Here is an 18,383-nt window from a genome sequence, read left to right as displayed (position 1 = left end):
ACTTCCAACTGACCAACCATCTAAAAATTGTGATCTGAAAACAACGGTCACCTGTGGACAACGGCCACTTTGGTCATTTCCCTTGACTGACCGTTGTTCTCAGGTTTGACTGTATAGGTATTACAACACTTGATTATTATCAAATCAATATTCTTTAACATAACTGTAATTCGAATAACCATCTTCAAATAATATTTTATTTAAGAGTATAAGAAGCAAAATTTCAAACAACTGTAACAATGCAACAACAACATAACCACTGAAGTTGGTTTCAAGAAATAAAAACAAAAATGAAAGACAACATGGCAAAGCTCAGTAAGTTTTAACAATTCTAACCTTTTGGAATTGGTGACCCATAAATCTTAGGGTGCTTCACATTGATATATGATCAAAATCTTAATTAAAATTGTTAAATTGTACAAAAAAACAAGAACATATCAATTATAATTCAGTATATCGTCCCCCACCAATATAACAACTCATTCCTCTAACCAAATGTCAATAAGGTATGAAATTATCCTCTCATTATCCACTTGTTCTATGATGTGCAAGACCAACCTGTATATTGAGGTGTTGGAACCACCTGTATATCATTAAGTTGAGATCATTTTTTCATGGCCTATCTGTTTTTGAAGTTTGAGACCCACCTGTATATTGAGCTTTGAACCCACCTGTATATTGAGGTTTGAGACCCACCTGTAAATTGAAGTTGACACCAATGTGTATATTGAGATATGAGACTAAACTGTATATTAAGGTGTGATACCCACCTTTATATTGAGATATAAAACCCACCTTTATATTAAGATTTGAGAGCCACCAGTATATTGAGATGTGAGACCCACCTTTTTATTGAGGTGTGAGACCCACCTGTATATTGAGGTGTGAGACCCACCTGTATGTTGAAATGTGAGACACACCTGCATATTGAGATGCAATACCCACTTGTATATTATGTTGTGAGACCCACCTGTATAAAGAGGTGAGACCCACCTGTATATTGAGGTGTAAGACCCACCTGTAAATTGAGATGTGAGACCCACCTTTATATTGAGGTGTGAGACCCACATGTATATTGAGGTGTGAGACCCACCTGTATATTCAGGTGTGATAGCCACCTGTATATTGAGATGCAAGAACCAACTGTATATTGAAATGTGAGACCCACCTGCATATTGAGATGCGATACCCTCTTGTATATTGAGATATGAGACCCACCTGCATATCAAGGTTTGAGACCCACCTGTTTATTGAGATGTGATAACCACTTGTATATTGAGATGTGAGATCCACCTGTATAGTGAGTTGTGATACCCACATGTATATTGAGATGTTAGACCCACCTGTATATTGAGATGTGAGATCATCCTCTCGTTGGCCCTGTTGCGGGCCTCCAGGGCCACAACATCTGATGGTCGTCCTCCGTCTAGCATTCTGTTGAGCCTCTCTATCTCTTCATCACGACCTTCAACCTGTAATACATGTACATTGACAGGTCAAGGTCAGAATCAACATTTAGGAGAAGCCCAAAATAGGATCAAAGTGACATCTAAAGACTGTGTGAAAACAAACCTCTGGCCCACTGTGGTGGGAAAACTTGGAGCAGTGTATTAACTAGAACTTGCCACAGTTATAAAAAATACCCCCCAAAAAAAAAAAATCCAGATGAAGTTATTTGTAGCAAGTTGTAGGAATGAAAAATGTGACTCTGTGCAATGTCGGGTTTGACCACTTGGGCATTATTTGCATTTGTAGACAATGACAATACAATCTTACATACCAAATATTAATCAATTTGGTCTTGAGGTTGGTTTCAACAGAAAAAAGAGTTACAGTTATTTACTTCAAAAGTCCATGAACACTTAGTTGGTCCCTTTGTGTGTAGCTAGTTTGACTGCAAAGTTATGGTCTGATGGAACTATGAGAAGGACCAATATACATTGTATGTTGTACAATCTTACATGAGAAATATGGCACATTTGGACATGTAGTTTCAGAGATATAAAGTTTTTCTAATAAAGTAACAACAACAACAAGAGCACCGCATAACGGGTGCCACGCTCGGCTGCGGGTGCAGTTTTGAATAAATGAAAGCTTGCCATATTTTTTTGGAGGTCACAGTGACCTTGACCTTTGACCTAGTGACCCAAATGGGTGTGGCATGTAGGACTCATCAAGGTGCAGCTACATATGAAGTTTCAAAGTTGTAGGTTGAAGCACTTTGATTTTAGAGCCAATGTTCAAAACCTTGACAAAATGTTAAGGTTTTAGCACCACGCGGACAGCGGACACGACGACGGACATGACGAGCTGGCTATGACAATACCTCGGGTTTTCTTCAAAAACAACCGAGCTAATAATACAGCAATTTTATGTTTTAAAAAAGGACATACTGGTACCTTTCGTAATTTTAAACATAGGACCATACAAATAAAAAATGCACAACTTTATCTTGTACGAAAATATCAAAGCAAGTTTTAATGATGTATATTGGAAAGTGTAGGACAACTTCCCTACAAATTTGTGTTTACAGATAGACATATGGATAGACAGACCAACAACTATGGGGTTTTTAGTACCCCATTTACTTCAGTCTTCTTTACCCAGTTCATTTAATGATCACAATTGAGACATTGCCTTTTTTTAACTCGAAAATTACTTTTTTCAAATTCATGTATTGCAACTGATTCAAATCATAAAAACATATAAAATAAACTCATTCATGTGATATTTAATTAAAGCAGTTTGTTATGCTTACTTCACCAATTGATGCAAACTGTGTGGCAAATAGGAAAGAATTGTGGTTCAACAAGACAAGACAATGCATGTATGACATTCGTATCAGGCAGTGAAAAACTCAGTTAACAGTATGCGCTGATTGACATTTAAACATGAACAGAATCTAATACTGTTGAAAGCTAAATCATTTCTATACTGAAATATTAAGTCAAATTAACATATTGTTTATATCAGGATTTGAGATAAAAATTGTGTCAAAATCAAGTAAAACTGCCCGCTTTAAGTTCTTTTCATGGCCCAACATGTTTTCCAGAGTAAGTTAAGACCCTGTAGACCAAGATCAAACATTGAATTTCCATCTCAATTAATCTGTAGGCTGAAAACCATACACAAACTCAAATAACTGACGATAACTGAGGCACATTTAGAAATTGAAAAGATAAGTACCTAAAGGCATACATTGATTACAAATGGGTAAACTTTCAGTTACAGATAACAGGATATCAATAGGTCTCTATTTGAAATATTTGTATACTGCAGCAAAAATGAGCTGCCATTAGACTTTAAATATGCTTAATTCACAATTTATCTCTGGCTATTTCATTCATCTCAAAGGGTTTGTATCTCCATAAGTAAAGGTTTATTGTATTTTTAAGTTATATGTCTATTTTATAGTATAACCTGTATAATAAAATGATTTAACTTGCAAAGAAGACCTTACGCAAGTGAAAAAAACATCTCAAACCAGGCAAGCATCAATCAATAAACTCTTAATTATCTCTTAGTTTTTGTAAATCTTTAAAAAAAATATATCATCAAACAATATATTATTCAATCACAATGAATTATATTTTTCTATACGAACAAACACCAAATGTTTGTTGCTACAAAAAGAGTGCTCTTCATGAAAATGAAAATCCGCGAAAGTGAGCCAATAATAAAAAATTCATTAATGTTTATAAAAACATACTTGATTAATTTTAAATAAGAAACATGTTTGGTCAACCACATTTTTAGACAAAATTATGTGTAGAGATGAAGAATTCTTTACAAATTTGATGACATTTGATATGTCATTATTACGGTACGACATTTAGGTAGGTTTTGTCTAGTATTACTATTTAACAACCTTTGACAATAGCGAGCTGAGTCTCTATGCAAATAATTTGATTAAAATCATTGATAAGGAGCAATATGAATACACATTTATTTGGAGACACTTAGGTCTTAATCACCTACAAAACATAACACTTGATATGTTAAATTTACTTAACACATTCATTATAAGAATGACATTTGTTGCTCCAAATTTGTACCAGGTAATGTATCTTCAGTAAATACTCAGTCATAAGTCAAGATTTTGATCCTTAGAAATTATTTTTTTGCAATTATAAATCAGTTCATAAAAAGTAAAATTCATTTCTAGACAGATTGATCCTTGCAGTTATCAGGTAGTTTGTTGTTGTTGTGAAAACTCTTTGATTTGATAAACAATCCATCTGCTGTTATTTTATACTTACCAATTTATATAATAACAGTTTCATCTTTATTTCTGAGGTGGCTCGAGGTACATTACAAGATATGTGTCTTTTTATAAAATCTAAATTTAGTAATGCGCATTTTCCTATTATAACAATTAATATATCTATATTCGTCTTACAAAGCAAAAATTTAGAGAGAAATATGTAACTCTTAAGTTAAAAATCTTTTTGTGCTGTATTGCCTGTACTTAAAATGGTGAGTCTAAAGACAAACCATGAGATAACAATATGCCTCCATTGGGCACATACAAATCTTTTGATCACAGCTATATGTGTACATGTACATGTATAATAGGGTCAGCTGTAGTAAATGAATTGAGTCTATTGATTGAGTGGAGTAACAGTTTACTGAATATTGAATAAATATCTAAAAACAAGCTTAATGAATGTCAGAGTTAACAAACACAGCTGTAAATAATTTATCAAGACAGCTAGCTACCGATAACTGCATTGGGACACATTTGTTAAGAGTCACTTTCTGAATGTTGACAATAAATGATCCTGTTTGGAATGAGCAACATTAATATGACAATTAGATGACACATTCAGGTGGTATATAACTAGAGATGGGTGTTCTACTGTCACTATTAAAGGTTCATTATCCATTCCTATCAATAAATGAAACAAAATAAAATTTTGTGGAATACATTTTAGAGCCCAGTTGTTTTCTATTGGCTATGCAGCACAAGTTACAACAAATTGTCAGTAAAATACTTCAATCTCAAAATTAAGTTAAAAATTAATATCCATGATAGAAAAAAAAAACACACATACCTTGTAAAAGTTATAACGCTTGACTGACATTATGTATCTGTTCAGCAAATATTTAAAGCACTAAAATGTAGAGTTAAAGCACAATTTGTTAATCACTTTAAATAAAAACATAATAAACAATAAAATTATAATGGAAGTCTGTGTAAATTAATGTATATAAATACATATATTATTTAAACTTCTATCTTCAAGATCACTAGATTTGCTTGCTTCAGCAATTTAGAAATAATTGAAGTTTATATGCTGTACAAAGTTAATCACATACTTATAGTAGTATATCCAATTTATTATAATCAGGAATTGGCACACTGCTGATTTTAAACTGTAGAGCTAGGCTGAAAGTTTGTCACAGGAGCACCAAGTAAGTGACACACTGATTGTGAAAAACACAACCAGCAGTGGAAGACAAGTTGCTTTGGATTTTTACACATCAAAGGTGTCTTAATTGATATTTTAATATTTGTGATTGACATTAAATGGCAGATACAAACAGTCACATTTAAATCTTTTTTGACCAGAATTAATAGTTTTGTTTGACTAGTTGTTGTGATACAAGTTACCATTATAATTGAAATAAAATTGACTTACTTTTAATCCTTATGATTAAAAATAATACTTATATTTAAAAATAACATACTTGTATTTAATCAATGGCAAAAGTATATTTATAATGAACATTGAAGTTTATGGAACAACATACATTTGTAAAAAATTGACATCAGGTAACCACTGCCCAATACACCATTGTCATTATTATTCTTTTAATTATCTTTAGTTGTACAGGACACTGTCCAAATATTGTTAAACCCTTTCAAGTGAGCTTGCTTGCTCATTATGGTAGGGAAAACAAACAAAGGGACTGGTAGAATAAACAAAAGTTTGGACAAGCCCAAAGTAAAATTAAGAATTGAATCCCTATCTGGCAAAATTGACCATCCAAGTAAACAGACACTTTTAATACGAATGTTCATCTTATGACAACTGACAAGGGAGAAAATTATTACTTTGTTGTTTATAAATTGTAAGTATTTGAATCATTAGTGAAACTTAAAATAACTCTTGCAGAAAACAAAATCACTTCACAGTATGTACACAATTATGATTTTGTTATACAGATTTCGAGATAGAAAAGTGGTTGTGGCAGTATTTTTTTTGAAAAGATTCATGTGTTTGCTTTTTATCTTTAAAAAAAATAAAACATTATTTATAGGATATTTTACTGCTTTAAGTTTCAATATTTCAGTCTTTAAAATATGGACATGTTCCAAAAAATTAAATTTCTTTAAACCAGCCCCCCCCCCCCCCCCTCCCAATAAAAAAGTTTATTGGTATGGTGAAAGTTATAACATTGGTGACTGTTCCTGGGAGCCAGACAGATGCCCTCCCAGACATACGCCTTGTTTTTTGCTTAATGTTTTTGATGTTATGATTAGTGATATAATTAATTTATTGCAAATAATAAAGCAATGTACTTGCCAAAAGTGAGTCTTTAATTGATATAATGGAAAATAAAGGTTTTCTTCAAGACATATTTACTTTTTGAGGTTATATTTTGACATTTTTCTTCAATTGATATCTTATAGTCATGACCTAGATGAGATTGCTATTGGAGATACCAATGAGGGAGGGCCAGTGTCTGGATGGGCTAATTTGCATGGTGGCGTATGTCCAGTAAACCATATGTACCCACATACAAAGTTGGATGACTTGAAAATACATCAATCACTATCTAGGTTCTTAAACCATCTAGCTCTTAGCAATATTTAATGCAGAAAAAACAATAAACAAGTTGCATTGTCCATCTTTTATAGAAAATCAGTCATGGACGCAAACATTATAAGTTAAAATTACCATAAATATTAACAAAACATGTTCAGGTTAAATTGAATTAATTAATGCTTTAAAAGCAGTATTAAGAAGTATTTACCTAAAAATTACTATGAATGATTTCATATATGATTACAGAATACTACAATCAGATTAAGAATATTAAAATAGAGCTTTAAGAATTTGCATATTTAAACTTAACATCCTGCATACAAATATTTTCATTTCAGATCAGCATGGGCTTGCATAATCGTATATCAAATGGTAAAAATACATGTACAATAGATAGGCAACAGACAAATAGCTCTTTAAATGGGAGGTCTGATAAATCACATGAACTGAACTTTTTCTTCACACCAAACTTCTGTTATTCATGCAGTTTGAAAATTTAAATGATATGAGAGAACAAGTGGCTTTAAACTCCACAAAATAAAAAAAGTTAATCTTTTCATTCTTCTTAACATTCTTCACTGCATTATTCACTGTTTAAGTTGCAAATCTAGCCCTATGCTCTTCAAATGTCATAAGGTCCTTAAGTGCCCCAGTGTTTGTAAAGACACAGAGTTTTATCACATAGGTTGCCACGGATATCAGTGTAAACAATATGGAGGCCATGAACACTTAATGGAGATGCAAAATGGCAACAATATATATTTTTTAATCCTTAAAACTAAAACTTTAAAACATAGTCTTACCAAATGATAGACAAAAATTCCTCTCAACCCTACACACTCTACACCAGACCACTTTTAGCTGCCACTGATATTCTTCAAAAGCAGTGATGTATAGCAAACTTTATTACAAAGCCAATATCTTGGCTCAGAGCTAAACATACGTTGGATATTGAACTTTAATGGGTGCTACCTGACCGCGTTCTAACATGTCCTAAAAGTCGCCGGGATTTTGATTGAGGTTCAATACAGGAAATTATTGAGCACAAGTTTACAGGTCTCAAGATTATATCATTGCCGTAGTGTGTAAGTACGAGACCGGATTGATTGAAATAAACCAATCATTAAACCTTCTAATCTACCATTGCCTACACTGTAGACAAGTTGTATATTGGTTTTGAAACCAATTTTTATTGGGTTATAAAGAAAACTCTGATAATAGAAATGCCAAGAGTGGCCCTGAGGGGATTTTAGAAGAAGAATTTATTTAATTTGGTTATTGTGGTGTTTTAACAATTGCTAAATTTTAAGATTAATATAAGTAGTATGTGCAAATACATGTAATAAGGCACTTTAGTGAATTTTACAGTTTGATAACACATGATTGATAATAATTTGGATAAATAATTGTTTTAAAAACAAAAGTAACGTAATTGTTCAGAGAACATGCCAATGAAAAAAGATTTTTGTGATGAAGACTTGCACCAAAATGGGCTAGATTGAGGACAAAGCATTCATATAAAGGAACAAACAGAGTTAACAAATTTAACATCCTTTCAAAATAATATAGTGTATAAACCCTCATTATTTCAACCAAACTTTCATTTGTGGATAGAAGGAGCCAGTTTATTTATAATAGGTAATACAATGGGTTTTCAAAAATCGTAGAGATCCTTCTTACAACCTTTCATAACATACACAAACAAGATATGTGTTTGCCAAAAACACAATGCCCCCTACTGCGTCGCTTTTATTTTATTTTTTGACATTTGACCTTGAAGAAGAATGACCTTGACCTTTGACCACTCAAAATGTGCAGGTCCATGAGATATACATGCATGCCAAATATCAAGTTGCTGTCTTCAATATTGCAAAAGTTATGGGCAATGTTAAGGTTTTCAGATGGACGGACAGCCAGACTGACAGACAGTTCAAATGCTATATGCCACCCTACCGGGGGCATCATAAAATAATCGACAAAACAAACCAGAATACTCTTACCTTATGAAGGCGTGAAATAAGTTGTTGTTGTTTTTCAAAGATTGTTTGCAAGTCATAATTAACTAATTTTCACGCTAATATTTAGGGTAACCAAAGGATGTTATGTGTAAAATTGTAATATATTTATAAAAATATGTTACAATAACACAAAATAAGCAAGAAAAATTATACATAGAAGATAAATTTCATAAAATGCAGCAAAGACAAATTAGCGCCCCAAGCCGATTGTGACGAAGATATTTCGTACATATTTCCCTTCAATAAGCAAAGCATTTCGTCTTTTTATTAGGATCGGAGTTAGTGTTGGTGTGTCGTATGAATAGATATCGTTGCAGGAAATCAAAATGATCCGTAAAACTAAATTTAGATTCACATCTTACATGCATGATATACATGCTGGAGAATTCGACTGTACAGACATTTTCGATTTCAGAATTAAATACATGTATCTGGCTTATTTCGCATTTTTCGACAAATGTTCTTCTTAACTTTTATTTTAATTTATATTGAAATATATATAATACATTTTTTATACATTTTATATAAATTCATTAATATTTGACAAAATCGTATCATCTCCCTTTTAAAGGATTTTTTTAAGTTAAGCAATAAAAAGTTACAATTTGAAACATTGATAAAATATTTTAAAGTTATACTTATACCTTTTGTCTCCCATTTTCTGGAGATTCAAGTGCATACAGAAAAAAAGCCAATTACAATGTTAATGGTATAAATATAAATGTATTATATTTTCAACCAAGTACAACCCAAGCATGTTCTTTAACATAGGTAAAGGTACAGTACCACAGTGTCAAGAAAACTGAACTTAGTTGAATATGGTATGATAAACATAACGTTTCCCGAAGTAATCTAGAGTGATGCTAATTGAAATCGCAAACATTTAATTCTGTATTCTAATTAGAACAACTTATTTTTGCATGTGGTAAAACAAGTAGTTTTAAGATCATTAGTGTTTGTTTAGTTTAAGTTTGAAATTAATTGTATTTTATGATTACCAAGTGTGGGGAAGGCAGAAAGCTCAAGTACTGCACACAATATCATTAATTTGGAAACATGCTGTGACAGTAAATAAATACAGTAATTTCTATTTAAAAAATCCACCTTTGAGTACAGCAAACACCAAATAAAGTCCTTACTTATGAAAAAAGTTTTCATATTCAAAAAAGAAAATGATTCCCCAAAAGTGACAAAATACACACAGCTAAATATAATGATAAACCTTCTTGTATTAAAAATTGGATTCATATAAATGTCAATGTCACCACTTTATTTGTGTCCTATAATCTAGTAACAACCAGAAGAATCACAAATTGCATTCCCTCCCCCCTTCAAACAAAAAAATATTGGCTATAAATAATATTATAATTTCATTACAACAAACTTACGTTCCATTACATTTCACATGTCAAATTACTTTGTTTGGTTTGTTAAGACTTTGCATGCTAATAAAGGTAGTCAATAGCCGTCTTGAAGGCTGGCCATTAATGGTAGGCTGAAGCTGTCTGGCAGGCTGGCCATTAATGGTAGTCTAAAGTAGTCTGACAGGTTGGCATTTAACGGGAGTCTATAGTAGTCTGACAGGCTGGTCATTAATGGTAAGCTAAAGCTGTCTAGCAGGCTGGCAATTATAGGGAGTCTATAGTAGTCTGACAGACTGGCCATAAATGGTAGGCTGAAGCTGTCTGGCAGGCTGGCCATTAATGGTAGTCTATAGTAATCTGACAGGCTGATCATTAATGGTAAGTTATAGCTGTCTGGCAGGTTGGAAATTAAAGGGAGTCTTTAGTAGTCTGACAGGCTGGCCATTAATGGTAGGCTGAAGCTGTCTGGCAGGCTGGCCATTAGTGGTAGTCTATAGCAGTCTGACAGGCTGGTCATTAATGGTAATCTATAGCTGTCTAGCAGGCTGGCACTTAAAGGGAGGCTATAGTAGTCTGACAGGCTGGTCATTAATGGTAAGCTATAGCTGTCTAGCAGACTGGCAATTAAAGGGAGTCTATAGTAGTCTGACAGGCTGGTCATTAATGGTAAGCTATAGCTGTCTAGCAGGCTGGCACTTAAAGGGAGTCTATAGTAGTCTGACTGGCTGGTCATTAATGGTAAGCTATAGCTGTCTAGCAGACTGGCACTTAAAGGGAGTCTATAGTAATATGACTGGCTGGTCATTAATGGTAAGCTATAGCTGTCTAGCAGGCTGGCACTTAAAGGGAGTCTATAGTAATCTGACTGGCTGATCATTAATGATAAGCTATAGTTGTCTGGCAGACTGGCACTTAAAGGGAGTCTATAGTAGTCTGACAGGCTGGTCATTAATGCTGGGACTACCCTACAGGCGACTAGAGCGATAATTTCGCTCTTACGCCCGTGATATCGCCTTACAAGCCCAGAAAAGCAAAGAAAAAGGCGCCCGATTTTTTTAGTAAACAAGACCAGAAAAGCGAAAATCAAGTCGCCCGATTATTTTTGCAAGGGCGTGCTACCGCCCGCAGGCGATTAGCAGTTTACTGTTTGTTGTTTATCTAATGGTTACACAATTTACCCCCCCCACCCCCCTGTATGGATCGTTAATTGACTGTGACAAAGCAGTCCCTTAATATTGGTTGCTATAACAACACACTCATGCCTCTTCGCGCGTGCCGAAAGTTGTCTAATGATAACGTGATAATTGATTGACCATCCGACAATTGCAGTTTTTTTGGGTTAAAGAAAGTCGGCAAAAATAATTAAAGAAAAACTAAATTGATCAAGGTCTATTAATTAGCCACATAGATCCACTATAAGTCCAGCCAGTTTTGTCAGTTTGTTAATCCGCCGATAATTACGAGTATTAAACACCCATCTTATTTAAACTGGAATCACAGTTCATTTTTATACTAACAATTCATAAAACTACGTATAAATATGGAGAAAACACATTTCCTCGATTAGATATAAATATATCTGAGTAGAATTAAATTGCTACGTCATGACCTTCGACATTGCAAATGGCAGACGTATTGTAACATTCAAACCGCGTTCAATTCAAAGCTGGAGATTCAAATTACAAGTAATGGTGATTCATTAATGGAGAAAGCATTAACTGGATTTAACAAACATTTGATAAGGTTTGATAAACCAGATAACAACAAGGAAAATTTGGATTATTAAAGTTAAACAGGTACGGCCTTCATAAGTGTACATATTTCGGACATGTATAGTATTCCGATAAACAGTAATAGATATACTAGATGTTCAATGCATTAAGATAGTGTTTTGTTACAAAAGCAGTCAAAGGGATGATGATAATATAAAGACGATAAATATGTGATGAAAAGGTGCTACCAGTACATATCTTAAATTACTTAAATGTGTTAAATGACTTAAATGTGTTTTGATGAAGATTTCAATGAGAATTTATTGGGGTTTTTTACAAATAAACTTAGTACAATGATAGAAATAATAAAAATTGTGAAATGAACATGTTTTGTTTTTGATATTGTTCACACAAACTTCTCCCTGATTTTCCAAACTTCTCCCTGTTTCAGAAAAAAAGAGAAGTCACTTCTCCCTATTTTCAAGGCCTTGGGTAGTCCCTGTTAATGGTAAGCTATAGCTGTCTGGCAGGCTGCCAATTAAAGGGAGTCTATAGTAGACTGACAGGCTGGTCATTAATGGTAGGCTAAAGCTGTATGGCAGGCTGGCAATTAAAGGGAGTCCATAGTAGTCTGACTGGCTGGCCATTAATGGTAGGCTAATGCTGTATGGCAGGTTGGCAATTTAAGGGAGTCTATAGTAAGTCTGACAGGCTGGTTATTAATGGTAAGCTTAAGCTGTCTAACAGACTGGCAATAAAAGGAAGTCTATAGTAATCTGACAGGCTGGCCATTAATGGTAAGCTAAAGCTGTCTGGCAGGCTGGCCATTTCACAGTAGGCAAAGCTGTCCGGCAGGCTGGCTTACATTTGTATAAGGGTAGTCTTAAGCTGACCAACAGGCTGGCCATTAAGGGAACGATAGAACTGTTTTGCAGGCTGGCCATTTCAGGGAGTCTATAGCTGTCTTACAGGCTGGCTTAAATACATGTAGGTAGTATATAGCTTTCTTGCAGGCTGGCGAATAAAGGTAGTCTATGGCCATCTTGCAGGCTGGCTAATAAAGGTAGTCTATAGCTGTCTAGCAGGAAGGTCATTAAATGTAGTCTGTAGCTAACTGGCAGGCTGGCCATTAAAGGTTGTCTACAGCTGTCTGATTGGCTGGCTATTAAAAAAGGCTATACTTGCAGGCTGGCTAATAAAGGTAGTCTATAGCTGCCCTGGGGATGGCTAATAAAAGTAGTCTATAGCTGCCTTGCAGGATGGCTAATAAAGGTAGTCTTAAGCAGACCGAATGGCTGGCCACTAAAGATGGTCTATAGCTGACTAGAAGGCTGGCCATTAAATGTACTCTGTAGCTGTCTGGCCATTTAAGATAGTTTATAGCTTACCGGCAACCGGGCCATTAAGTGGGAATTTTAAGGTCCCATTTGGGATTTTTGTTTCACTATGTGGAATAAGTCTAAAGCCCTAAAGTTAAATGCATGGGTGGAAGTTGAAAATTCCCCAAATACTGAAAATAAAATTTGGGGCCTGGGCGACCAGGACAACACTCTGGCCATGGGGCCTCAGGCCCCCTGAAGCTACTGCATTTTAGCTTATTTGAAACACAGAAATCATTTCTCCTGAGCTTAAAGACACCTGTATTTTTAAGTGATTCAAAACAGAAAAATCAGTTAGTTTGGCTAGAAAATATCACAAGCTATTTCTTTAAAATTTCATGTACATAAAATGTGATAGGCAAAATCTCTAAGATAACACTAAACTTTCAAAACTATATACAAAAATTTACAGTAAAATACATCAATGAACATGTTATAGCAATATATTTTCTGTCTGATTTTCACGTCCGGTAATTTTTAATATGCGTAACGTCCCCAACGTGAGACTTGAACGCCTTTTTCCCATTTGATTGGTACTTGATCGTTTTGAAACAGATATTACAAAATGCGCCACTTGTTTTTCACACCACTTTCAAGTTCTTTGGTGTTGTACCCCAGAGGGAAATACATGATTTGATAGTGTTCTTTTGGTTTGGAAGTAAATTTATTTTGACTTGTCCGCCATATTTTTTGAGAGATAAGACTGTTTTGTAACGTCGATTTCCATTGGTTGACTGATTAGCGTAAACCAATCAAAAAGCTTTTTTGGAAACAGTGTCAGATTCCAGATTTACTTCGAGTTATTCCGTGCGGTTAATGATTCGATAGACAAATGAATCCTAAATTATCGGCAGATTTCGCCAGAATATTCTAATGAGGTGACGTCATGCTGGCTTCTGCACGCGCAGAGGGTCTTTTGGCTCATATCCGTACCTGATCCCTTTGTGGGAGACGTTGTATTTCGGCTCGTAGATTTGGAAAAACAACCTGACTGAAGATCGAATTTACGGAAATCTGTAACATTACGGAAAACTTTCACTCATGCTGATAAATGGTACTCTATAGCTGTCTGGCCTTTAAAGGTATGCTATAGCTGTGTGGCAGACTGGCCATTAAAGGAAGTCAATAGCTGACTGGCAAGCTGGCCACTAAAGGTAGGCTATAGCGGTCAAATAGGCTAGCAATTAAAGGTAGTCAAAGCTATCCAGCAGACTTATCATTACATGTAGTCTATAGCTGTCTGACAGGCTTGCCATAAAAGGTAAAAGCTGTCTAGCAGACTGACCATTACAGGTAGTATATAGCTGTCTGACAGGCTTGCCATAAAAGGTAGTCTATAGCTGTCCAACAGACTGACTATTAAAGGTAGTCTATAGCTGTCTGACAGGCTTGCCATAAAATGTTATAGCTGTCCAGCAGACTGACTATTACAGGTAGTCTATAGCTGTCTGACAGGCTTGCCATAAAATGTTATAGCTGTCCAGCAGACTGACTATTACAGGTAGTCTATAGCTGTCTGACAGGCTTGCCATAAAAGGTTATAGCTGGCTAGCAGACTGACCAGTACAGGTAGTCTATAGCTGTCTGACAGGCTTGTCATAAAAGGTTATAGCAGTCTAGCAGACTGACCAGAATATTGCTGACTGATTTACTAACGATTAAAGTTACAAGCATTTTTTTGCCCAATGGGAAAAGTACCGGTACCAGTCCAATAGGGAAAAAAGAAGCGCGTAAAATCGGAAAAAATCGAGTCATGAAATCCTTTTATTGGGAAAATTGCATTGTGCAATTGGTAGTGTTGGATCTTATTAACATTTCTTACCTTATTGAACATACCCATAAAAAAAATTATTAATAGGCATGGCAAAATGACCTTTGTTTACTTAAGTTCATATAAATAACAAAATATAATCAAGAACTAACATAATAAATAACTTGTTGTCTTTCAACTCTAAAAAACAGTGTCTCTTTATTTATTCAATTAATAATCTTCGATTTTTGATGTTCTCAGAAGTGTTGACAGCTCTCTCAGCACAGCAAAATTAAAGTTGCTAATGTGTCATGGAAAAGAAGGTTTCTGTTTGTTGTACAGATTGTGTCTGTAGCGAAACGTTGTCAAAGGAATGCGTCGTTGTGACTGATGACCACTTTTTTTTTGTAATATTTACTATTATGGCTCATTTCAGTAAAAACAGCGACCAGGTCAATAAACAAGAACTACAATCAATATTTAAAAACTTAAAAAAAACACTATAAACAGAAACGAGTCTATTGATTGAATGCACTTTGTTATAAAACCAGAATAAATCGAGCGCCAGCGTATGCATAACTGCTTGATTTGATCTGTTCACTAGTGTAGAGTTTGATTTTGGACCAAAACTTTCCTTAATTTTTTTTTCAGACGCCAATTGAAAATGTTAGCTTTTTTTCTTGATTTGAAAAGAACCTTTACCCGGTATTTTATAAACAAGGACAACACTGCGGAGGTAGACTACTGCAGACCAGATTGTCTGTGGTTAAAGATTGTCAACAGCTGTCTGGCAGGCTGACCATTAACAATAGTCTCAAGCTGTCAGTAACAACTGATTTGCTCAATACAAGTCAAACAAACTTCATCTGCCAGGTGGAAAAAGTTTCTTATATTATCAATTTTGATATTAAAGTCAATTATTTATTTTTCCACCATAGTTCCTCAGATTAGCTCAATAACTATTATTAAGTGCAGAGTGTTGCTATCTGTTAAATATTGTGACAAGGGAAATGAAAGCTATTAATAAATTAATCATTTTTTAAAGTTATTCCCCTTTAAATGCATTGACATGATTGATAGTAATGGTTTATTTACACCAAAAATAGTATGTCATCCACTTTAAGAATTCTGGTCTGTTTCTTTCTGACAAAAATGCAAGAGATTTGCTTGAGAGTCATCAGATTTGGTGTCCTAAAATGTAGCAGTGTTTATTATTACTCACACTAGCGGAAGATTCACAAATAAAAGAAAAGTTCACACATAAAATAAATACCTTGTATGTCTTGTATGTACATTAACATACAATAGTATTGGAAATGTAACCTGACAATTCGTATATTTTATTTTAAAAATGACACAGGCTGGGCAAATAATTCACATAGGGTCATGATTTGATTTGTTTGAAGGCAGAAAAAAAATTTATCAATTTTTTGACAAACATTAGTGATTGGCTGATTATTTGATCCGAACAGAGGAATTAGATTGCCTTAAATCCCTCAACTCAGTTACTCAGTAAAGATTTTAAGAAAAAATATTGTGTGCCCTTTTTCTCCATGGTGTGGTCTCCTGCACATCTACCCTTCATGTTGATATCATGGTGAACTTTCAAAATGACCGATAGAGAAATTTGGAAGTTGTTCATTCAAAAAAACGTAACATTTTCTGTTACTGTGGTATTAATGGCTGTATTAAAGGGCACATAACTAAGAATGTGTGAATCAAAGGGCATGACAAAGGTGTCATGAACATCTACACTTCATGTGATGACACAAGATGCTGACATTTTATCTATGAAGCAGTAAAATGTTAAGATTTAAATGCAATATTAGTTCAAATGTCTTCTTGTGCTATTTAAAAAAACACATAAATTGGGTCAACAATAAAAAAAAAGCAAAAATGACCAGAATGTACAAGTTCTCATGCTGCATAATTATTGCAGTTTTATAAATCCAGCATCAATATTATTAGCATTTACACTGCCACAAAAATCCAACAGATAGATGGACAAGTGAAAATCTATATGTCCTCATTGCAATCACATAATAGTAACTTCATGAGTATAACTAAAAGGTTAACATGTAAAATCTATACTAATATCAGAATGGTACGAACCTGTTGTCTGAAGGTAGCCATCTTCCTATCAGCGATCTCATTTCTGTCCGTCAACTCAGCCACCTGCTGTTCAAGCTCCGCAATGCGACTGTCGGCCACCTGAAGTAGGTCAGCCACGTACGGGTCGTCTGCGAGCCTCGGCCTTGTATGACTGTAGTCATCAGCGGGCGGAACTGTGCAGTCTATCTCCATCCGCTGCCGACGGAATGGTATGGTCTTCTTCTTGCCACCTGAACAGTAAGCAATGCATTTACAACAGGAAAATGTTTTAACCCTTTGCATGCTGGGAAATTTGTCATCTGCTAAAATGTTGTCAGCTGAATTTCTAAAATAAGCATTTTCTTCGATTTTTTTCAAAGAATACTATCAGAATAGCAAACAGTTTGGATCCTGATGAGACGCCACGTTCTGTGGCATCTCATCTGGATCCAAACTGTTTGCAAAGGCCTTCAAAATTCCGTTCCAGCACTGAAAGAGTTAAGTAGAGGGTGAATCTGAAAAATGCTGGTGGTAGTATATGTCTGTTATATCAGTGACAGATTTCACATTACTTATTGTTTACTTGTTTGGATTTTAAGCTTGTATATTTAGGTCAATAATTATTATATACATGTACATGTAGGTTGGTATACAGTTTATTATTGAACTATGAGTTTCTAAATTATGAACACTCTTTTAAGACAATTTTAAGATTACATGTACAGTATGTTTAAATGAACAAGAATGTTCTAATAAATTCTCGCACTCCTTAAACTACTGTACTACCATTCTCAGTGTCATAGTTTTAACAAATATCATATAATGCATCCATCATGGCCTTTGTTTTGACTTCTATGTGATCAATAAGGCATCCTTCATAATTCTGTTTATATAATTTTTATAACCATAAAATCATTTGATAAATTAACAACAGCTGTTGTAGGACTGGCCTTGTCTTCATCTTGTCAAATTTTTTGGCGCTTTTTTAGCAAAACAGTTTGTTAAGCAGGTTAAGCTTTTTTATTTGACACAAAATATATTATGAGACACATTATTATTGATCTTAAGTGGAAACCATTTTTCTATATATTAACAGTGACAGGGGTTTTCTGCCTTATATGACAGAGGCCTATTAAAGGCCACTTCCCAATTGAAAATTTCTTTAAATTCATGCAGTTTTCCCCCAAATCCTAACTTACACCAGCTTTTTCATTTCCCAAAACAGTAATTTTAGCAAGAATTCTTCTCAAATGAGCAATTTCTTCTAAAAATCCATAGGCTAGGGCCTTTTCGCAA

At 34.4% G+C, this 18,383-nt stretch overlaps 1 protein-coding gene across 3 annotated transcripts in view; it reads right to left on the bottom strand.

Annotated features, from left to right (window-relative positions):
• Positions 1 to 18,383, bottom strand: part of LOC127875870 (centrosomal protein of 135 kDa-like) — a 53,575-nt gene that overhangs the window by 28,961 nt on the left and 6,231 nt on the right. For 2 of the 3 annotated variants that reach the window (XM_052420592.1, XM_052420594.1), the window contains exons 4-5: positions 17,109 to 17,338; positions 1,344 to 1,472 (exon numbers count right to left, since the gene is read on the bottom strand). In XM_052420592.1, coding sequence (XP_052276552.1) covers positions 1,344 to 1,472; positions 17,109 to 17,338 — 359 coding nt within the window. Of the gene's footprint in view, positions 1 to 1,343; positions 1,473 to 7,576; positions 7,753 to 17,108; positions 17,339 to 18,383 lie in introns of those variants that run through there. The other variant, XM_052420595.1, reaches the window with a different exon arrangement.

The sequence above is a fragment of the Dreissena polymorpha genome, chromosome 4, assembly GCF_020536995.1.
Source record: "Dreissena polymorpha isolate Duluth1 chromosome 4, UMN_Dpol_1.0, whole genome shotgun sequence".
In the NCBI taxonomy this organism is placed as follows: domain Eukaryota; kingdom Metazoa; phylum Mollusca; class Bivalvia; order Myida; family Dreissenidae; genus Dreissena; species Dreissena polymorpha.
The sequence above is the reverse complement of the archived record's forward strand: the minus strand, read 5'-3'. Positions and strand labels throughout refer to the sequence as shown.